Here is a 23483-nt window from a genome sequence, read left to right as displayed (position 1 = left end):
TGGTTTAATAAAGGCTCGCCCAGCCCTTGTCTGCTAGCAGAAGACATCCCAAAGGAAGCAAAGGAAGCTATATTTCTGGCAGTGCCAGCCAACCTGCAGAAATCACAGAATAAAAACCCTTCCAAAATAGCATGCACTCCTTTGCAAACCATTCTTCAAACCACAGGCTTAATTGTTAATGCTGTTCAAGGTCTGCTTTGGCTGCAAACCTGACAGGGCAAGGGGAAATGTATGGGAAAAATAACTACACTGAAATTCTCCTCTTGAGTGAAAACATACCAAAGCAGCTCTTCATTTTAGGTGTCAGAGTCTGAAATGCTGGTGTACAGAGTTTGATTTTCTTTTTTTTTTGATTTATTGTGCTCCCTCAGTTTTTTAGTAAACGGTAACTTATTTGAGACTGGAAACTCTGTTAAAATCCAGTAATCCAGGTGCTCCCTTACGCTTGCTACAGACTATTTAGCATCTGTTTCTGTGAAGATTGCCTGGTGTTCTGAGAATCAGGCAGAGTAAGGACGGGAACGAAAACCACCAAAAAGAGAGAGAGGAAAAAAAGCCCTAAGTAGATACAAAATCCAAGAATTGCAGATGGTTACAAAGCCAGAAACCTCATGCTGTGTTGAACTGTCCCAGACAGCAAATAGTCGGATATATCCAGACTGCCTCCAGACAGCCCAGAGGACAGCCCCTTTTGCTGCTCAGCACTGTCTTCTGGTTTTCCTAGGTACTATCATCTCCTTCACATGGGATGGCTTCACACTGTACCAAAAAGAATAAGGTGCTCAAAAGTCTGCTTGAATCCTGTGGCCAGCAACTCGGCTCTTGTGAATGTGAAACACTATATTGAGTGCAGAGCTTGTCATTGCATTTTGTAAAACTGCCACTGGGTTCCAGCCCACGTCTGCAGAATGCTACTTAGAAATCCTTCTAAACCTCAACCACCTTCTGCTCCAAGTGCGAGGGTTTTCTCCATTTTGCTCCTTTATATTATGTTTAGACACAGTACTCTGTGTACCTGAACAATCCTCTCCTCCTCACCCAGGTAAAAAAAAAAGACACTGCCCAACGGAGATATGCCTTGGTACTCAAACAAAACACAGCCAGCATAAAAAAAACCTCGGTATATAATGTTACCTACATTCCTTAACGCACAGCTTCCCACTGAGTTACTATAATAACGATCAGTTCTAACAGTTGTTACCAGAAACACCTTATTTTTTCCTTTCCCCTCATTTTACCTCAAAGTACAGGAACAGCTGGGTTGTCATCTCAGACTGACTCTTCCACTCTTTTATGCTGAACTACTGATCCTTTGCTGGTCACGTGAAATGTCTGCATTTTTAGGTCTCATTATAACTAAATTAGCAGCAACAAAATGATGAAGAGTTGTCTTAGAGCTTACTGTAAGATTTGCCTTTGTTACAATGAGTTTTTAACTGTATCAATGTCTTCCACAAGGCTATACTTACAACTGTAATACTCTGTTAAACTCTTGGAGTCCATCATGCTTAACCATTTGTTAATGCAATCTGATCCTTAATAGTCCATATATTACCTGTATATACAGTTCTAGTACAGAAGCTTGCAAAGCATTTAAGTAGTCTTAACTTTACAATGTATACATCTATAGTACCTATATAGAATGTACACACTTGTTTTGATACATACTGTGATGACTTCAAAATTACCTGTAATAACCTTTGTGTACTGTATGCTCTTTTTAATTGTCCAAGTAATTGTTGATTCAGCTACTAGACAAAACCAAGGAGAGCAACAGCAAGCCACCTAAGAAATCATAAGCAGAAACTCAGGACCAATAACCAAATGCACCATGTAGTTGTACTTGCTTTTCTCCCTAGGGAAGGAAAGGGTGGGCAGAGAGGAAAGTACAAAGATTGGAAGGCCTTTAGGAGGGTCATGCTATGGAAAATCTTGAGAACTGGCGTTTTGAATCGAAGTTAGTTAGAGACTTGGATGCCTTTAGATTCCCTCTTTGGATGATAGAACAGCATGATAGTTACAGGATGATAGTTACTGCAAGACAGATGTGTATGTATAATTGTTGTTGTTTTAAACTTTTCCCCTTGCTATGCTATGTTCCTACAGTTCCAATTAAAAATATATTTTGGGTCACCGCACTGCGCTGGTCACAATTTCCCAGGGAAGCAATTTAAAACAAAGTGCTATAAGATACTTTGGTGAAGACATATGAATAGTGCACAGAAAGCTGCAGCAAGTGTACAAATGAGTGAACAGCATGATGCTGCCCCGGGGAGATGTCTGGAGGAGGATGACATCATGAAGGCAGGAGGGAGGCAGAGAACAAGGAGCAATCTGTAACAACCTCTGAATTACAAAAACATTTCAGCTGTCATAGAAATTAATGCTGGCTTTCAAAATAGTCTTTCATATAAAATGATGGAAAAAAGTGTTTTCTATAATCACAATCAATGCTAGAACTTTTTTCACACAGATTCATTTTCTCTGCTAGCTCATCTTCTGGCTGCGATCAGCAATAATGATGCAACTACTGTTACAAGGGGCAATTAAAAGGAGTTAATCTGTGTTGCCTCATGTTTTTCTGTGTTTTTCTCACAACACTGATATGAAGCATTGAGACAGCTTATTGTATAACATAGCAGAGCTATCATAAAAAGAAGCTGATTTATACTTCCAAAATCATAAAGGACATTTTCTAAGGCAGATGCATGCACATGAAACAAATACGTTATGGGATTACAGCTAGATGCTCATGCATACTGGCACAGATGTTAGCCATAATTGGTGGTGAAAGCTGAGCTGACAAGATGACAGAACATAAAAGGGATGGATTGACCGCTTTGAGATTCTTGTTAGCACAAATGCAGCTGCACATATAATTTGCATAAAGTTGTAACTGCACAAGCTTGTGCGGGCCTTGCTTGCACCTGGAGTCATAGAAATACTAAACTCTCTAGTCAGAAAAAACATTCCCTATTTCATGCATCTAAGACAAAATACTGTATTAAAAAAGCGTTTCTCGACATAACCATGATTGAACCACAGCCAGTCCTCCCTCCTGCCTATAAAGCAAGCTTTATTTCTCTTCCAGCTTCTTAGAACTGTCATCATTGCACAAACTAAAAAGCAGCCAAGGCTATCAACATCATGGCAATCCCTTCATGTTATTTAAAAATGCAACAGATCGACTATGGAAGACATTACTGGAGGGAAGGACAAAGCCAACAAAACATGTATTACATGTAATGAAGGTACCTTCCCAATCAGAGCTTCTGGACATCAGTCTGAATAGGCTGAGTTTCTGCTGTCTCAGGAGATTGCATCACTTGTGAACTGAAGCTGAAAATATTTCTGTAGTACCTTTAGACTGTGCTCTTTGACAATTTAGATAATTTTATCAACATCTTTCACAAACAGATGCTGAGGTCTGTGGTAGACTGCATTCATATATATGCTACAACTCTTGGTACTCAAGAAAACATGAAGAGTACCAGGACTTTTCATGACAGAACATGTCTTTGCATGAAGAAACTCTGATTGAAATTGCTGAGGAAAACTCTCAGGGGATATACAGCTCTGGTTAAAATTGAAGCAAGTACCAACCTCATGATATTAAAATCTTCCTTATGTTCCTCATCTGAGGCTGCTCATATTTCCTAAAACAAGGTTTTCTCCTACTGCTTGTGGTAGATTGTTAAAAGTCAGAGTGTTTCTGTCACAGCTTTGCAAATGGCCTTCTGACTCCTTGCTGACTTACATATATGCATGGAATTCCATGAGCAAAACCCTTCCAAAGTTATTCTACTACACTTCAGAAAAAAACATTGACAGAAATGAAAGCAGCCAAAAATCTGCACAACGGAGCATAAGACTTTAAATATTCAAGACCCAATCACTACTATTTTCTGTGCCCCAAAGGTAATTCATTTGTCCAGGATCCTTACCAGAAAGGAAGCAGGCACAATGCCATCCTAAATGGAAAGATGAACAATGATCTCCAGAAATCAATCCAGTGCCTCCCTGCTGATCTTTACCATCTTGAAAGAGTACAGATGGAAACTCATCGTTTATACACATTGGTTTCACTTGTACTTCAAGATCTTCATGAGGGGCACCAGCCAGAACTCAGAGGGAACAACATGTTCTCATAATATGGAAGCTCAGCCCAGAACTAACTCAGAATGTTTACGAAGGATACACAAAGTTCCTTGCCACAAAAATGCAATCCAAATAATCTGTTCTGCCAGAAGCCATGAAGTTCAACCATCATGTGTAGGCATCTCCATGGTCTGCACCTGAGTTAGTCATCCAGTGTTCCTTCTTAGTCCACTGAAAGACATAACTACTTTTAGGACACCATCTCATTCTGAAGTAGATGTCTGGAATAGTTCAGACAAATCTAACCATCAGGGTGCTTATTTCTTTTTCCTGGTGGAATGGGAAGCTGGTAGGGCTGAAACACATGTAGGTTTTCTGTATAAAAAGCATGAAATTGGCCAAGAGGAATCCTACATTCTCCTACATAACACTCCAGATGACTCACGTTAGCCACTGCCCTCGGTAGTTCTCTCAGTAGTCTGGGCTTTGTCTATACTACAGTGGAGATAAAGAGAAACTTTAAGTGTAGCACAGGTCTTCAGCAGTTTCTGAACACAAAACACAATCAGAGAATTGTAGGATGGTTGGAGTTGGGAAGGGACCTTAAAGCCAACTAGTTCCAGCCTCCCTGCATGGACGTAGGCACTTCCTGTTAGGAAAGTATAAACTCCTGTAACATCTAGTGACTGGAGTTTTCATTGCTATTTCTGTAGATCTAAACATAAAATGGTTCCAGTTAAAATGCGTACCCACGAAATGTCAGAGTAAAATGCTGAAAAAGTGTAAGTTTAAACAGGTAAACAGGCTGAAAAATGGAACAGCAGTATTCTCTACAGTTGCATGAATGTCCTAATGACATTATCTTAGTAGTCAGCCCACCAAGTTTTATACGCTATATATTTTGCTATAGATGCAGCAATGTGTCCTCATCCTCAGTAAATAGTTATTAAAATGTCTGTAAGAAATGCAGAGCCCCAGTCCTACCACCTTTTTCCATATCAGGACTTCTCTTGGCAGCTACCTACATACAGGAAGAGAAGACATCCCCCTTAACAGGCTGGCATATCTTTAGTTCAGGGGCATTAACTCCACCTTCCTAGCATCCTAAGCTGCTTACCAAAGCAAAGGAGGTACTGCACTGCAAAAAACAAAGTCCTAGGCAGGTTTCTGAAAAACATTTTACAAATATAAAAACAGACAGTCTCCTTAAATTAAACACTGACCCTGACACACTTCCTTACTCCACATTTTCTAACTTCTATCCCCTCCCTTCAAACTTACTGTACCATGAAACAACACACCTTGCCTAACATTCATTTCCATCCCATAGAGTCTCACAAGAGCTTCTGGAGTCTCAGCAGATTTTTAATGCGGGTGTTACATGTTCAGGTTAGCATGAGAGGTCTATGGCCTAATTCTGGATTCCAGATTTTTTTCAGTCTTGGCCTATTTCTCCGTTTTCTGGCAGGGATACTTTGACCCAGCTGTTAAACCCATTGGAGTCTGCCTTGATGCCAATTACTAGAGCATGCACTCCATATGGAAACTGTTGGGTCTTCACAACACTAACAGTAAATTGAGTGAAGAAGCAGAGCATCTGAAGGCAGGTTGGCTGACAGGCTTTTTAAGGAATGGATGCTTTACTTTTGTTATCTAAAACAAAAATATCCACTTTCGCAAACTTCATCAATCTGTCAATTATTAGAGATTGCAAGTGATATTTAAAACTTCAAATGGGTTTTTAAGAAACTCGAAAGTTTCTTGACGACAATAACTGAAAGTTCTTTGGGCAAGTACAGCTTAAGATTGCAGCAATTCCAGGAAAAGAACCAAAACTTTTAAATTTTCAAGACTTTGGTATTGGATGCAAACATTCAAAGTCTTTTTCTGTAACATAATGACATCATAAGATTGTAATGTTAGAAGCAATGTAATTGGAATCAACCTGTCCTTGCTTCCTTCTTTTAATGACAAGAAGGCCTACCCTGCAAAATTGTTAATGCAAATAAGATACATTCAATCACATCACTATATTTGATGTTTGCACTATTTTTGTCAGGAATTTGAATTAGTATTTTTAGTTTATTCCTTGGTGGTGCCTTCAAAATACTTACTAGCCTTACCTCTGGTAATACATTGCTGCTCAGTTGCAGTACTTAAACTATTGCTAATTCTTTTTGTCTCAGTCTCCAAATACACAGCGTCATTTTCAGGGGTAATTGTTTGATCAAGCACCAGAAGGTAGGAAAATCCCCATCAGTAGTTTTCAAGAATGTGAGCAACTACATAAATTCCATGCTGATGAATGGATGGATTTCTTTTTCATTTATGTGGATCAACTCTTTATCTCCCCACTGTTTCTATGCTGGATCTTATTCAAACAGGAAGTTTAAACCTTGTAATGAAAAATTCAAGTGCTTTCAGAAAAGGCTGGGACACCATATGCATTTGTTTTAGAAGGTGCTTAACATTCTATCACTCATAGCTGTTGCCCTGTATTTCCTTCTAACTGCAACATCTAGATACTTGGGTATAAGATAATTAAAATAATTATGATATTTATGTCCTTAACTGTAAATCTTAAAGAAGTTATATAGGCAGAGTATAGATACTGTAAGAAGAAACCACAGATCAGCGAATGATCTAGTTATCTAATCCATTTCATGGTAAAAGTCTGTCAGAGGTAATGCATCCCCATGTCTTCTTTTTCATGTGTCACAAATCTTCACAACGCCCCTAACTTGGAAAATAAGCAAACACCTTCAGTAGTAAATTTGGCCAACACAATACACAGCTATTTAAAAATGGAGAAATTCCAGGTTCCCCAGCCAGGACCTGAACCTGTGACCTGCTGGCCCAGAGGTGTGAAAGCACTCTCTTGAGCCAATGATATCACTTTAAGTGCTACAAACTGAAGACATGTCAAATGAATCATTTATTCAGTTCAGTCAGCTTCAAATTTTTCTTGGTAAATGTTCCTGAAAACGGAGAAGGTTTCCAGGTTTGTGTGTGTGCACGTGCACATGTGCAAGGACACATGAGCATGTACCACCTACACTAAGGAATGCTGGTTTTTTTTTTTTTTTTTGACATACTAAAGATTCAGTACGCTTTTGTTCTTTTTAACTCTCTATATTCCAATCCAATTTAAGTAGTCTGAGATTGAAGTATGCCTTGTACTTTCATTTAAGAGAGATATTTTGCAGTGCTCTTCAGCTTTGAGGATCATCCAAGTGACTTCTGGCATCTTGTTATCCGTCGTGATCCTTCATATCATTTCTTTAAAGAACTACTCATGTCCTTTCTAGTTAGTTGGGATCTGCATCCTGCTGTTGTCACAGGGTTTCTGCTCCAGAATCCCTGTGACATCCTGTGGATTCTGGATGGATTAAAACCGATCTAATTTCAAGTCTAAATATGTTCGAACTGAATTTGTTCCCTCATTATCTTACATGGATACCATTATTTAAAAGCTAGTGGGACTTATCTATGATGTTGATATAGCAGAGCCTTACCATTTACAACCCTTATTCTGCATTTAAGTCTGGCTTTTTCCATTTACCCTTTTAAGATGGGTTCTCCATTCCATGACCATCGTGGTAGTTCTCTGTTCTTTTTCAGGTTTACTCTACTTTATTCTGCTCTGTCTTTCCATCTGAGGAGCTCCAGGTCAACGCAACAATTCTCACCATGAATTATTGCCTTGTGTTTTTTTTTTTTTCTTTTCTCATTCCATTTCAATTGTTATTCTAGCCAATGTAGTAATTTCATTCTGTACACGTCCAGCTTATGTCATACTGTTTTTCTTCTTCAGTCTCCTGAAGAAGAGTGAGCATTAACCAGTAATTACTCTGGCCAACACCAAAGTCAGATTTTTTTTTTCCAGTTGCTGTACTTCCAAAGCAAACTCAAACACAGAAAGATATATACGAACAGTTCAAGGAACTTGTAAGTGAATTCTAAAAAGATAAAACCCAGGCAGACAAGAACACAGCTCCATTAGTACTTTGATAAGCTCTTCTGTGTACTTTGAACCATGTTACTGAAAGACACTTTGTAAGAAAGTCACATCCAAACTAAGCACTTCAATAGTTTATGTGGAAGAAGTTACAGTGATTGCATACAAGTTATTATGGTACCAGATTCTATAATACCAGGGCTGTTAAAGGTACAGATGTATCACCTCATGTGCTGACATACAACTTTGTGGCTTCTATGGGTCTCTTCTCCAGTTTTCAGCTCACAGAAAATGTCTGTGTCAGTAACAACATATCTCTACATCTGTTTAGCTTTTGTACTCGCCACAAGACATAGTTTCTACTTGAAGTATCTTGGAACAATGTCTAATTTCTAAACGATAAACCAAAATGTAGTCATAAAAAAATATGACCTGCTAGTCAGTTTGTGCTCTAAAACACTCTTTAACATCCTTGGAAATCCTTTAGTCCTTATTGTACTTCATTTCCCTTACCTATCTTAAATTGCTTCTCTAAACATTTCATAATAAGCAAGCATGTAACCATATAACAACAACAATTTCTTTGATTTAGTGATTTGAAACCGCTATTTAGCAGACCCTTATCAAGCAAACATCCATTTGCAGCCAGCCTGGCAGAATATCACACTGAAAATAGATCTGTATGTGTAATACCTGCAACAAAAATTGGAATCATTGATGTAGCCTGCTGAGTATTAGCATGTGTGCACATGAACTATGTGTATCTTTTCAGAGGTAGTTTTTAATTTCTCTTTCGTGGTAAGGAATTCTGCTACTCTTAAGATGCCCTCCTATTTTCACCAGGGTCCTACACTGCCAGTCACTGAGAGATTCACCCGAAAGAAGTGGGTCCAGTAGATTCCAAAAAGTAAAAGCAGTACATTTTCAAAATCTGGACCGTAATGGCTTCCCCTTATTTAGGGAGAACAATTTCCATTAGCTTTTGAAGGGTTGTGGGTTTTTTATTCATTATTAGCCCAGGTATAGATGCAAGAGATTAAACATGTCAGAGTTTGTTCCAAGAATGGAAACGTTCATTTCCTTACCTGATTCTTTCATCGGACACAAGGCGCACTGCATGCCCCAGGCTTCACCATACAAGCAGCAGCACTCAGTGTATGTAGTCTGCTTTCCAACCAGAGGTCGACTACAGACAAAATCGTCACTTAGATGCTGCCAGCAAAGATCCTGGTAGACCTCAGTTTCTTCAGTTTGTTCTGATGGAGAAGACAGTATTACATCATATTTGCAGCACAATTGTTTAAAAAATAGATACTGGCATAACGCAGAGTTTTGTAAATACACACTAGAGATTAACGTAGCTTTACTGCTCGTGAATCCATGACAACACAGACTTTACTAAATACAAATTTAAGCATTTTTAAGGGCTTGGTGACTCATCCCTTGAGATTTTGATTTTTCAATGGCATTATTAGACACAAAATACACAAAAACTAAAATTTCCGAAGGAAATAACCATTCATTAATGATAATAATTGTTAGTAATTATTAACAGTTAACAATAATTATTAATAATTAGTTATAGGACTAGAGGGAATGGTCTCAAGCTGTGCCAAGGAGATTCAGATCGGTTTTAGGAAAAATTTCTTCTCTGAAAGAGTGGTCAGGCACTGGAACGGGCTGCCTGGGGAGGTGGTGGAGTCACCATTCCTGGAAGTATTCAGGAGAAATTTAGATGTTGTACTGAGGGACAGGGTTTAATAGGAAATACTGGTGGTAGGTGGACAGTTGGACTACATGATTTTGGAGGAATATTGCTGAATGCTTAGCACTGACTCAGCTTTGCTGTCATGGAAGTTTGCATAGATCTAAAAAACAAAAAAGCAGTGTTTGGACAGTGGTAAATATTTGGAGAATTACTGGAATGAACCTTTAATAAGGGTTATTTTACTTTTCTTACATGACTAGCAATAGCATCAGAATGAACTGTTACTGTTAGAACAGAGCTGAACGACAATTTTACATGTGCTCAACAGAAGACTGGATAAATTCTTGGAAGAATCCCATTAACTAAACAAACTGCATCAGACTAATGAAATCCCATCAGCTGAAAAAGTTAGAGGCTGGGAGAATGTTGGGGGTGGGGGATGAGGGGAAGTACTGTTTATCTGCTCTCTTCTGGTCCCTAATAATCCACTTACAGCTATTGTTAGAGATGGAATACTGCTGTGAACTACTGTCACATTCTTACAAACATTAACAAAACGTATTTTTGTTGGAATATTTGGAATATGTTTTGCTGGAATATTTCAGAGGCATACTAGTTTTTACAAAATTCTCAGCAGCAACAGTTATTTCCTAGTCCTAGCAATCTGAAAACTTGATCAAAAGGAGAAGAACAGAAAACTTCATGTACTTGGAAAGTAAAAACCACAGCACAATTGTTTTATAAAAACATCTGAAAGGTTTTGATTTTGTTCCAACACAGAACAAAATATAAGAGTTGTCACAAACCAAAATCATGCAAATATTAACTACATTTTTACATGATACAGCCACAAGATGCAGTAGTGCGCAGATAAGTATACAACAAAAAACTACAGTGTGTTCTGCAAGTGTAAAGATCTAGGTAGATACTCGCTAAAGAACTTGCCAGAACATGCAGTGAAGAGCAGCATTGGTTATCTGCAACCAGCTCTAAATCCTGCTGGTACAAAGGAACCAGCGTGTGCTGTCCTCTGCAGCAGGGAGGACAGTGCCAGTTGTGATACAAGGCTTGAGTGCTTTGTGCTGGGTGAAAAGGTCATTGATGTATTCTCCAGAGTACTGAATGATGGAACACCCTTTTGGGCCCTTTTCTCTTCAAATCCTAGATGAAAGCAAAGAACAATCCTGCTTTTTGTTTGTTTAACTCGAGACTGAACCATAGGAATGCTGTTGTCCTTCCACAGTTCCAGGCAAGAGGATGACTACACTGCTCCTCAAAAATACCAGTTCTGTAATTCTGCATGACTAAATCAGGCACTTGGTTTGTATATCCACATTTCCTGTCACAGAAGCACCTTAGGAAAATTTATTGAGAGTTACAGGGACCAGAGGTCTGGATTATGGTTATGCAATGCCAATACTAATAAAAACGTTGTGATGTTTCTTTAAAAGTTGAGCATGGCATAGGCTAAGCTGTACAGACTGAATAAATGCTCTGGATTTCTGAAACATTTCTAAGAATCTCAGAATAGCTGACATCTTTTTCAGAAATCAATCAGTGTCTACTGAAATCAAAAGAATGTGAAAAATATTATTTAAATAGCGTCACTGCAGCTCACAGCTTGAAAAGTGAGCCTGATGCAACTCAAATATTAGTCAATTGAAAGCATAGATATAATTTAAGATGTTTTCTTCTATATCTTGCTATTCCTGGTTTTATTCCAATGGTAGAAGCTCACAGTCATTCATTCTGAATTAGAGTGGACTAACTCCAGAGTTAGCCCACAGCCAAATCCCAGTCTCACAAAGCCTGCAAGCAAGATGTACCTCCTTGCGTACAAAGCTGTAAGAGGCCAATGCAGAGCTGGTGAATCAGCAGTGGAAAACTTCCCAGCCCAAGCCTAATTTTAATTGATACTTTCAGCAGTCTACTGTCTAACATGGCAAGGTAGAGCCCTGTGAAGTCCTACAACATGTTGCTTTCTGGATAAACAGGTGATGAACTAAGCAGTGCCCTCCAAAATCCTCCTGGGAAAAAAAAGAGCAGGTTCATCCAAGCACGACCCATACTAAGCTTACTGTGGTCTGTAGCCACGTCAGCACCACCTTAGAGAGGTGTACTCACTCCAGGAATATATATAATGGATCATACCACTTGAATCTGCTGGTCTGATGCATCGCTTTTCTGTTGCGTCCAAAACCATTGGGTGTGTACAGAAACAGTTGTAAGATCCTTCTGTGTTAATGCACTGGCCATCAATGCAGCTGTTTGGGTCCTGACATTCATCCGTGTCTTAAAATGGAAGGAAATGTATCAAGGAAAGCCAGCACAAAGCAGTTGTATCGTGTTAATCAGTGTTTATATTTTCTTACAGTAGGAGTAGATTTCCCTGCATGTCTTCTGTTAAGTACTGAAATCCTGCCTGTGCCCATAAAGAAGAACAGACAGATGAGCAGGATGGTGATCTCTAATCCTCAGATACCAGGAAGCATCTGGATGAGGAGGTTTGCTGAGGTAGGAGTGCCAGGCATATCCTGCATCCAGCACAGCTGCAGCTGGTTCACAAGTTCCTATCCTTGTGGGATAGTACTGGCAGGCATTAGAGGTGGGCATACTCTCTGAGACTCTTCACGAGCTCATCAGAAGGAAGGATTAAGTTATCTGGCCACAACGTTTCTTAGTTTGGATTGGAGAAGAAAAGCAGAAATTTAGCCCAAAGGGAAGAACAGGCCATACTTAAAAGAAATTACCTTAAATCAGCAAAGAAAAACAAAAATAAAACCAACCAAACTTTGTAAAGAAACAATCTTAGAAACCCAAGGTGAAAGACTCTCTTACTGTGGTTGCAAAAATTACTTCCTTTCATTATACTATTCTGCACATTTTACAAGGTTATTTGCTTACAGAATAAAAGTAAAGGTGACACTAATTTTTAGCTGAATACCAGAATCAAAGGAGTACAAAATTCTGTGGACTAAACTGAGCTTCAGAGACCTGAATTGTAATTTCACATTGCATTTTAACTCCTTGTGGAAAATAATCTGTCCTTAAAAACAAACAAACAAACAAAAAACCCATACCTCTGTTGATTTATTATACTAAAACCAGCACACTTAACAAATGTATGGTGGGCTTACCACACTGACTTCAGGTGTTTGCCCCATGTACACAGAGCAGAAAGCTAAATATTAGCTGGTGTAGTAAAGCAGCAGTGTATGTTTGTAGGGAGGGACCTACCTCCAATCACTGTGCTGCCTGGATAAGGGCTGGTAGCAGCTCTAAACTACACTCAAGGGAGCACAAGGAGCTGTTTTGGAGATGCAAACTCTTGGGAGCAATTTGCTGAGAAAGGAAGCAAATAAAGCAATCTCTGCTCTACATGCCATTACCATGTCAGCCAAAATTGCTGCCCAGCCAAGCAGAAGGGAAAAGAAATGACCCAGTGCCTCTGAAAAAGCTGCTATTACAGGAGTTTGGAGGCCCTGCGTACCTCTCCCCTTACTGGGAGTACTGCAGTTCTGGTGGGAATTCAGCTGTTTGAGTCTGCTTGTTTTGCCCATCTGCATACCATTACAGTGACAAGACCATTTTAAATAAACTTACCAAAGCACTGGAGCTTAACAGGGTCGTAGTATGTGCCTTGTTTGCAGTAGCATTCATAACCTGGCTGTGTATTCAAACAGAAGCCATTTTTACAGATTTCTTGTCCAAAGAGCTGGCATTCGTCAGCATCTGAAAAGAAAACATTAAAGGCTGCATTATCATAATTATTACAAGGCCACACAGGAGAGCAGAATGGAATAAAGCCTGTACACGTCTGTTCAAGTAAAGTGCACTTTAAACAGTGGGGCCCAGCAGCACAGATATTCATAGAAAAAATAAATCTGATATAAAAGAAGCAAAATAGAAAAGAGGTAGCCAAAACAGAAAAGAGAAAACTTGTGCACTATAACTTTCTCTTGTCAGAGTAACTCTTATGGCACATACACATGGTAGATGAACTGCACAGAGTAAAGCCTGCGATACTGGGAGAGCCTGCAGCTCCTCTATCTAGCCTTCAGGCAAGCAAAACAGATTCAATATGGCCAGGCCTATGCTTTTCAATATAATTTGCTTTACGCAAGGGATTCTTACCATGAAATCCAATCAAATCACATCATATTACTACAGAACTAACTAAGCAGTTATGCTTATTGACTTTCGTCGCTGCTCTCCTTCTTTCCCCGCAGTTTGGCAACTGCTGTGTGTGGCAGAGAATCCTCCTATCGGCACTGTTAGTGATTTCATTATTCAAACGTATCAAAAAGTTCACTGGAGACTTCCTTTCCCATAGAAATAATCGTGTCTGTTGCAAAATGCAGAGCTGCAGCTCTTACAGCCACCAAGTAACAAAGAGAATCCATCACGCCTTCAGATGAATTATTTTTTTCCAACCCTCTTTCATTTGCTCAGCCTATCTGCTACACTGCTAAAGCACTCTGTTGAAGCTAGGTTGGTATGAAAACAGCAATAACAAGCACAGTGTAAAGTAGGTGATTTTCTCTCAATACCAGTTGTCTCAATCCACTGTCTTTTATAGACTTACTCCCCACTAGGGCAATATATACTTCAGCCTCAAACTGTCATTTCCAGTTGTACATCAGTTTTAAAGGCAAATTATTCAAATACTTTTTGAGAGGAACTGAAAGAACAATAAAGCTATTTATTTTTACAGTTACTCTTCCAGCCCCTAAGTGGCTTCAAACATTAAATATTTTAAGTTGGACTGCTTAGCAGCAACACAAAGATTAATAAGAAATATTATTTAGCTGGATGTCTGTACATGTATTTCTTTTTGCTGTGGAACAGAGGTATGTGTCTGTCTGGGGAAAAGTGGGAGAACCTGGCTGAGCATATTCACTTCTGACAGATAATTTCAAATGAAACAGGAGCTTTTCCTATATGGAAAAGTTTGCTGACAAGAGCAACAGAAACACAAGTTAGTGTAACAGAGCAAGATCACATTATTAAAAGGACTTGTCCGTTTATTGTCTGTCCTCTGTGCCGTTCCTAAGGTTATTAGGAAATAAACTTATAAAAACAGAAAGAGTCTCATTATGGCAAGGAGTTGCTGAGGATATTTCCAGATTGAAATATTTCCGCCCTCCAGTACTCATGGCAGCTAGAGATGTTACCAACCCTGAGGTAGCATAACAAAACCAATGAAGATTTGGTTTGACACATCTGGGCATCGTGTGCACACACTGTATCCCAAATCTACAGAAATCTCTACACAGATAAATAACATGCTTAAACAATCCTCAAATAAACATACCCTCACAGAATGTTAGGTGCTTCAAGAGAAGCTCTGTAATAGTATCCTGACTTGTCTAGATGGGAACTGTCAGCCTAGCCATCTCATGCCATCAATCATAGGTCTGGAGTGATCCCATGACATCTTTTTCTTTAATCACTCTAAGTTGGTCAACAAAGAGACACCTCTAAAGAGTGAAGATCTTACACAAGAACCCACTTTAAATGTCCAAATTAGTTTGAATGAATCTGGGTATTAGTGCCTCACAACTTTCAGTATCTTTTCCATGCCCCTGTGAAGTAAAGGACAGCATGTTCCTCAATTTGTGAAAAGCAAGGAAAGGTACAAATAAATACTTCATGAGGACAACACTGAAAGATAGAAGGAGGGCAGAGAATGGAACTATTCACTAACCGGATAGGAAAAATGACCTATCAGTATCCTGGTCATTGAGGAAGGATAGTTAAAAAATGTACAGATAACAATCATACGAAGAAAATATTTCACCATCAGTTTTGTCATCTCTCAGATTTAAGACTGACAGAGCTGGGATTTAGCTGGAAGCAACTTTGGCCAATGTTTGTCAACCGTGTGACAGTATGCCTCTATTAATAGTAGCTCTTTAAAAAATATCCAATTTTACTGCATTTTTATGTGATGTGAACACATGGTAATCTCTACATAAATTCTTGATTTGTAAAACAGTGATTCTAATAGGAAAAAATATATACAATTTGTATACTTTTTAAAGATACTGCAGTTACTGCATAACTCAAACACGATACATTGATTTTAGGTAACTAATACAGTGCATGACACCATATGCTGAGGAAAATTGTTTTCACAAATATGAGCGACCACTTTTCAAACAGGAATTTCCCTGATCTCGCTCTTCTCTTAGTGATGTCCACACCCACAGGCTCAGATTTCTGTCGCTCACATTCTCTACAGTCTTTTGTTCAGGAATAATTCCATGAAGTTCTGTAATGAGAATCTCATTGCTGAGCTTCCGTCAGTTTTTATATTCACTCTTTTTTCTAAGTCTAATTTTAACAGAACACCTCCTCCCAGCTGCCCACGCATTTATCTACACAGTTCAGGCTGCTTTGCATTTTGTATGTAAATGACTATTTGAGGTTTACAGTCTTGGCATCTAGTCTTACAGTATATTGCACTTAATACAAAATAAACCGGAATATCACAGAGACCGTATAATTGATATTCTGTCTGTCAAATGATGATCTTCAGCACTGTTCCGTATCACAAGCGGTTTTTGTCACCTACTAAAATTTGAATCAATATGTTTACATTGCTAGCTCACATTTCTAGTTAATCAACTACCAGAAATTTTGAAGGAATTGATACAAGTCAGCACTGACCTTTGTAATTCTCAGCAAGAAGCCCATAAGATGATTCTTCAGAGGGAATGAAGCCTTTCCCTTCAGGACACAAATCAGTGAATTCAGCTACGAGAGAGGGAAAAAACAAAAATTATGCTGTCCAGAAAAACCTACTTGCATATACTTGTTATATACATGTTGCAGGATAGTTTGAGAAATCTGAGGCAACCCACACATATATGCCATCATGCAAACCTTCAGCTAAATGGGTGATGCTAATTCTACAGCTCAACTTTTTGCTGTTCTCAGAACTACTAGCAGAGGAAGCTTTGAAAAACAGAGCTAGGATACCCAGCTATCACAGACCTGAATGTAAACTCATTTATCTAGCTTCTTGTCTGAAGAATATAGTCCTCATTGGGTTACATGGTGCATTGGTGTTATAACAATGTCAGTAGCAAAATTATTGTAATTAAAGCGAGTTTTGGCCTTTCTGAGCTACACTGCAAGTTGTAGTGTAGACACATCCCAACTGAGATACAACCCTCTGTGCATGTACTTCAGTGAAAACAGTAATTAACTGCAACAGGAGAACATCGTATGGATAACAGAGGATAACTGTTTAAAGTGTCTTGGAGACTGTACAGAATCAAGTAAGCCCATCCAAGCAGAGTGTTTACCTAATGTGCTTCATTACAGTTTCACTGATCTTAAACTACAGCTAAAACAGGAACTAAACAAGATGATGCATACGAATAGAAATTAATCTTTAGTATTTAATATAAAGAAGTTTATGCATGTTCTCTTTTAACGTGATTTTTTCCAGATGGTTCTGAATTTCAGCCATCACTGTTTATATTTCAAGTATTGTTTTCAGTATTTGTGACAAGTATCATATGGCTGTGTTTTTCTAATTTAATATTTAGAGGTTACACAATAGTCTGCAGACGGCATGATTAGCTGTACTGATCAGTAAGTAGGAAAATGTAAAACTATCATCATAATATATATCAGTAATTCATAGTAATGTAGAAACAAGATTAAGAAGAATAACTACAGACTCAAAAACATGTGATGCTTACCTTTGTTTTCCAGCTTGTGGAAAAAAAATCTAACTAAAATGATGTCATTGCATCTATACCTTCTGTGATAATCCATTTCTGTTTAAAATCTATTGGAGATAATGCTGCATGGTAACATTTTATCCCTATGTTTACTACGGCAAAGCAAATGGATTTAGACTAGATCTAATTATTCCTATTGACTTTTCCTCTACAGAAATCTCTCCTGAAAAAATCATGGCGATATTCTACAGAATATGGAATCTAATGTGAAAGCCTTCTCTGACAGCAAAGCATACTGAAGTTAACAAAAATACAGTGCTTCAAAAATTTACACGTGGATGGACAGCTTCATCTTACCAGTTCCAAAGACAGGGCATGGGAAGATTTCACAGTTATCACCCCAGCCAGCACCCAAAGTACAGCAGCATTCTTGTTTGGTTACATTGGACGCAAGCACGTTGTCACAGAAGTTAGCATCGTTCAGATTGTAGTAGCACTCCTTCTTTCCATCTTCATGTTGATCAGGCTCTATTGGCAATTCTAAAAGTGAAGAGAACATCTGTGTAAGATGTTAGGTGAAATAAATAGATTTGTTTTACAGGAGAGTCATGTGAGTCATGGTTCTGAAGTCACCACAGTGAAGAATAGTGTTGCCTGGTTGAGAAGAAAATAGCTACAAATTCTGTTTTCACCTTTTTGTTCTTGGGAAGAATGATGGGAGTTCATAACTGTTCTTTTTCAGACCCATTCTGAAATTTTTCATACTTGCACTTCCTTCACTTTCAAGCAGATCTATCTGCTGTCACGGCTAACTATCTAGCTATCATGCCCAACGCTGTGCTTTTCATGTATGAACATTGATGCCCTTCACACACATGACCAAACATTACACAACCTCATTTTACAGATAAAGAAGGTAAGGCATAAACTGGAAAGAACTGATTCTCCAAAGAATGAACATTTCCTTTTGATTTTACTGGGGAAAAAAAAGCACAGTCCATATTTGAAAACAAAGCCCTTTAAGATTTTGGCAAAAGTAATCGTGCAACTCTGCAGCAAGCAGAGGAATATAATACAGATGTTGAGTTAACTGACTCTGCATTTTACTTTAAAATAGGCTTTACAGGCATCCAGCCAAGAAATAGTATTTTTTGCCCTTTGCAGTTGAGTGGGTCCTCTCCTACTATATATACACAAGGACTTGAGGAAAAACACTCTTTCCCATAGATCCAATAAAAGACATTAACAGTCAAAAACTTTTAAAAGCAAGGCACTTAAGTACGCAAAGGAGTGAGTTTGAAAAGAAATACATAGTTTAAGCTTCTATATTTTCAGAATCCTGTCCATCTAACCTTGCACTTGCATAAAAGTTCTCTTCAAGAGCTCAGTAACAGAAACTATCACATAAAATTGTTAATCACACTTGATCAATATGACAAACTCTTCATGTGCCATCTGTAAGGTAACTGAACAGCTCACATTTATTAATCAAAACAAAAATTTTGTTCTTTAGTTTTAGATAAGCCCTGAGATGATTTGTACACTCCATTTTCTTCTTGTGAAATGCCTCATGCCTAGCACTTAGTTTAGAAATACTGAAATTCATAAAAACACACTACAAATAATTGCATATTGATTGATTTTCCACTGTTTGAGATTTCATCTGTTTCTTCTCAGTCTGTTGCACAATTTGCCAAGCGGCAGAGAACTGTCAAGCAATGTATCCAGGTGGGAATTAAAACTCAAGAAGATACTCAAGGCTGCCAGCGTACAAACTCATTGTGTAGCTGGGAGAACCACGTACACTTGACCAGTGCCTGTTTGCCCCTTTTTCTGGCCGTCTCACAGAGGCAACGCTCAGCCTCTTCGCACAAGTTACAGGATGCATCTTTTTCCTTGTCCCCCTCACATAAGAAGAAATGGCTGTGAGGTGGGATCTCAAAGGCAGTGATTGCCCAACAGATGCTGAACGAACTCCAGCTCAGTACCTAAAACCCGTCCTGCCTTCCCGGTAGGATGCAAGCAGGTGAGACAAGGCAGCTTTATTGAGCATGCAAATAACAGATTCATTTTCAAAAAAGCAGTAAGGATTGCCTGTTACTGCAGTCTAATAGTATGAACGTGTGTAATAGTTCTTTTGGCTTCTCATTCCAAACAGACAATTAGATTTATTTCTATTTTCCTCAGAAAAGCGCCCGTGTCTGTTTTTGGAGCTTGAGGAGCTGGCAGACTCCTCTACTCAAATGTAGTACAATGTTGCCACCTACAAGGCACATTTTCCTTTGCTCCTTTGCCAATATAAGTAAGTTGTACATTAAAGGAAACACCCAGCTGAGTGCTTATTTCATCTTTGTTAGTTTAGTCTGTGGTCTCCCCTCATCAGATAATTACAATTTTCCATAATGTGCTGAATTTCATAAAGTACGGTGGTTTTGTGGTATCAGCTCCTGTCCAATAGGAGCCAAGTTAAGACTATCGCGTGTCACAGAAACTAGGGAACTGAATTTGTTATTCCAAGGTGAGAGAGCAGTACTTGAGCTACCAAATTATACATTTTCTTTGGCTGTCTGCCATCTGTCTAACTGAATCAAAGCCAAAAGCTTTTAGCAGGAGAAAATGCATGGCACTTTTCACGCTGTTTACCAGAGAAAGAACACCAGAAGCTGCCCCAAGAGGGAGGGGAGACAATCTCATGGTGTGATTGTTTATTCCCATTTTACATATGATGTGTTGGTTTTTCCTCCCATTATCTGTTCAGCAGCTTAAAGGTCTGTTGTTTACACAGCTGTGTCTGAGGGTTAGTCAAGCAGGCTTCATGAATGTTTGGAAAGCAAATGAGACACAAGTTTTATTATTATTATTTTTTTAAATCAAGATGAGCCTACGTCTACAAGCTTCTAATTTCTTTCATACACTATTAACCATTTAGTAAACAGGCTGTTTTTGAAAGTGGTTTCAGCAAGTATTTGGACCAAATATTATAGGAAATGGACTTGCTATTTCATACTGTTGCTTGTTTTGTGTTTTTTGCTGTTGCTAGAAAATGTAAAATATCCCTCTATCTAAGGCACTCAGGTAAAGTAATTTTATCAGGTTGATACAACTGTTAAATTAGCAGCCTGGAAGACAGAATCTATCTGCTGCTAGATGCAGCATGAAGTATTTGTCAGAAATAGATTTATAGATCTTAATGTAAGCTTGATCTAACAATATGCTTCAGTATGTGACCAACGCAAAAATGCGCATTAGTATTACAGGATTCAGTGGGTAATTAGGACATTAGTATGTAATTAGACTCTAGCATACACATTTATTTATCTAGGTAACAGCCCGAGACAAAGCCTTAAAATAAATTTACCTGATGAGATCTTTTCTACCTCATACTTATCTCTTAATTGCACACAGAATCAGTGATGTAGTTGTTAAAGTGGAAATGTGGGAATCATTACAAAATCATGACTTCTAAAACTTCAGCAAAGACTCGAGTGATTGAGCATGAGTAACACACTTTCTGAGCTCCATTTTCAGAAATAAAGTAAAAATGTATTGGTATGTGCCTACAGTCAAGGTGTAATCTTACAGATTTCTCAACTGGCTCCGCATGTGGCAATCTACACCACCTAATGCGTGTGTGCAGTGCATTACAGACACAGGTATATACGTATGCAATTCAGCAAGCAGTAAAAGTGATGCATGTTTACAAATGGTATCTGAGACCACGTCCTCATAGATGACGGAAACTCAGATTGTGATATAGCTCAACCACCTCCCTGGGGAGCCTATTCCAGTGCTTAGCACCCCTTTCTGTAAAGAAGTTTTCCCTGACATCCACCTAAACACACCCTGGCGCAACTTGAGGCCATTTCCCCTCATCCTGTCACCTGTTGGGGTTCCTGCTCCAGCTATCTTCCTTTTTTTTCATTCCTGTAAGCCTGAATTTTTCTCATGGGATTTTGTAGAAGTTTCAGCTTGTCAGTCAGCTGTTTATGGTATTTCACAGGCAACATCTTGAGTGCTGCTGAGTGCTGTATTCAACAATCTAAATACTTGTTGCACTTGGATCACAGATGTTTCAACCTTGTTTACAGGTCAGTGATACCACAAAACAGCCACAGCTTTTTAAGTTCTGAAGTCTGCATCCAGCAGAGTCAGTTTTTTTAAAGCGTTCAGAAGCTACAACTGACTACAGTGTAAGAAGAAAACAGAAAAATACCTAGATTTACATTCCAGAGGGGGAAAAATGTGCAAGTTAATTCCTTTGTTAATTGTTCTCTGTTGCTCCCTATACTGAGTTGCTTCTAGATCAGTCTAGAATACTGGAGGCAAATCTGTGAGTTCAAAGTTTGTCCTTAAAGAGTGTATTTGCAGTACTATTTGCAACATCCAGAACACCTGAATGAGACCTCACAAATCTTTGAAGATGGACACTGAGGAAAAACAGGACAAAAGATGGAGTAAAATGTGCAAAGGGTGCACAGGCACCGACAATTCAGTGTTTAGGCTTTCCTAATCACCTTTTCTGAGGCCTCACATTGGTAATATTTAATGCTATGAGAAGACCACTATATACAAAGTTTATTTTTAATCATATCCTCCCTTGAACACTGCCTAAGAATACCAAGAGGTCATTGTGAAGAATAAAAAATAAAAAAAATAAAAAATCATTCATGCTGTACAGTTGATGTCGTATCACATTTCATTGTCACAGCACAGCAAATATGAGATTTTTTGATCTTAACTGCTCCAGGTGTTCACTGTTATTACCAAGGCTGTTGGTATAAAAAACTTTAACAGGTACTTCTGGTATATTTTCACTGCTAACGATGCATTGCAAATATTATTTAGTCCTAGACACAGCTTCTCTCATGCACACATATTAAGGACAACAAAGTTTTAGTTTCCTGTTATTAGCACAAGAATTTCTACCAACTTTTCCTTTGCACGGGTTACATATTCACTGAAAATCATGCCAAACATTCAAAAATCTGCTGGTATTTTACCTGGTGAGGTACGGAATCGACACTGTCCGGTCATGGGATCGTACTCCTGGTTTTCATCAGAACACAGGCACAGGAAAGAACCATCGACGTTTTCACAGAGGGCTTCGCCACATACCCCGCTCAGCATTTCACATTCATTCACATCTGGGTGAAAAGGCAGAAACATAAATCAATTCAAAGCCACTACTGACAGTTTATTCTTTTATCTGCTGTATCTGTGCCAATGTTGTCTGCCAGATTTCAGATATGATCTCTGGGGAAGGATTAAAGCCTCACTAATACCTAAGTGGGCTCATAAACAAGTAGTTAGGCCCTTTGAAATAAAGGTACATGAAAGCCACTGTGCAGTTTATAAAAATATTGGTGCTGTTTGGGTCTGCTTGTAGACTGGAACACCAGTTTTCTTTTGTTTCTTTTTGGGGGGGTTGCTTTTTCATTTCTAAATACTTTATTTTCTCAGCACTGTTTCCTTGAGCTTTAAGATTGAGTCTCGTTTCATTTGTTTCCTTAAAAGAGCTACTACAACCAAACTTGTTCTCTTTATTATCAAACTTCCAGTAAATGCAGGGAGTGAAATAAGTGCTGTGATACAGACTGCGCTATAAAAAGAAAGTTCACTTTTCATCTCAAAATCCCATTTTTCCAGTGAACATCCACTGAACAATGAAATCTCTGCCTGCACTTCCACTGCATATGTTCTGTATCTGTGTGAGTCCTCACAGGCTGCTCTGCAGCCCACAAGGGTTATTTTCCTATACAAATTTCCTCTCCCACCTTCAAATGCTCCAAAGTAATAACTATGACTGGCCAACTATTAAACAAACAGAAAAATCCACATATTTTTAACATGGACTCCACATACCTACTAATTAGTCTACCCTGAAATGCTTACTGTTGATGGTGTTGTCTGCTGTTTAAAGAAAGGTCACCAAATACTCTCAGTACGACTTTATTCCCTTTTACGCTGTGAAAGTTTACCACTGAAAACTAGTGTTTCTACTAGTGGCAGAATCTGAAAGTTT

The 23483-nt window shown here is 38.6% G+C and overlaps 1 protein-coding gene and 1 long non-coding RNA gene across 9 annotated transcripts in view; one reads left to right on the top strand and one right to left on the bottom strand.

Moving 5' to 3' along the window:
- The window catches only part of LOC122163290, a 50632-nt gene extending 30048 nt beyond the window's left edge, over positions 1 to 20584 (top strand). For both annotated transcript variants that reach the window (XR_006169888.1, XR_006169879.1), the window contains one exon: positions 17676 to 20584. This is a non-coding gene — a long non-coding RNA (uncharacterized LOC122163290). The remainder of the gene's footprint in view (positions 1 to 17675) is intronic.
- The window catches only part of LTBP1 (latent transforming growth factor beta binding protein 1), a 177988-nt gene that overhangs the window by 4353 nt on the left and 150152 nt on the right, over positions 1 to 23483 (bottom strand). For 6 of the 7 annotated variants that reach the window (XM_042823309.1, XM_042823790.1, XM_042823393.1 and 3 more), the window contains 6 exons: positions 22462 to 22605; positions 17819 to 18001; positions 16437 to 16523; positions 13368 to 13496; positions 11916 to 12056; positions 9142 to 9312 (listed from right to left, as the gene is read on the bottom strand). In XM_042823309.1, coding sequence (XP_042679243.1) covers positions 9142 to 9312; positions 11916 to 12056; positions 13368 to 13496; positions 16437 to 16523; positions 17819 to 18001; positions 22462 to 22605 — 855 coding nt within the window. The remainder of the gene's footprint in view (positions 1 to 9141; positions 9313 to 11915; positions 12057 to 13367; positions 13497 to 16436; positions 16524 to 17818; positions 18002 to 22461; positions 22606 to 23483) is intronic. The other variant, XM_042823473.1, reaches the window with a different exon arrangement.

Source organism: Centrocercus urophasianus, unplaced genomic scaffold (assembly GCF_019232065.1).
Source record: "Centrocercus urophasianus isolate 14NV4802_14NV808 unplaced genomic scaffold, USGS_Curo_1.0 seq_10, whole genome shotgun sequence".
NCBI classification, from domain to species: Eukaryota; Metazoa; Chordata; class Aves; order Galliformes; family Phasianidae; genus Centrocercus; species Centrocercus urophasianus.
The sequence above is the reverse complement of the archived record's forward strand: the minus strand, read 5'-3'. Positions and strand labels throughout refer to the sequence as shown.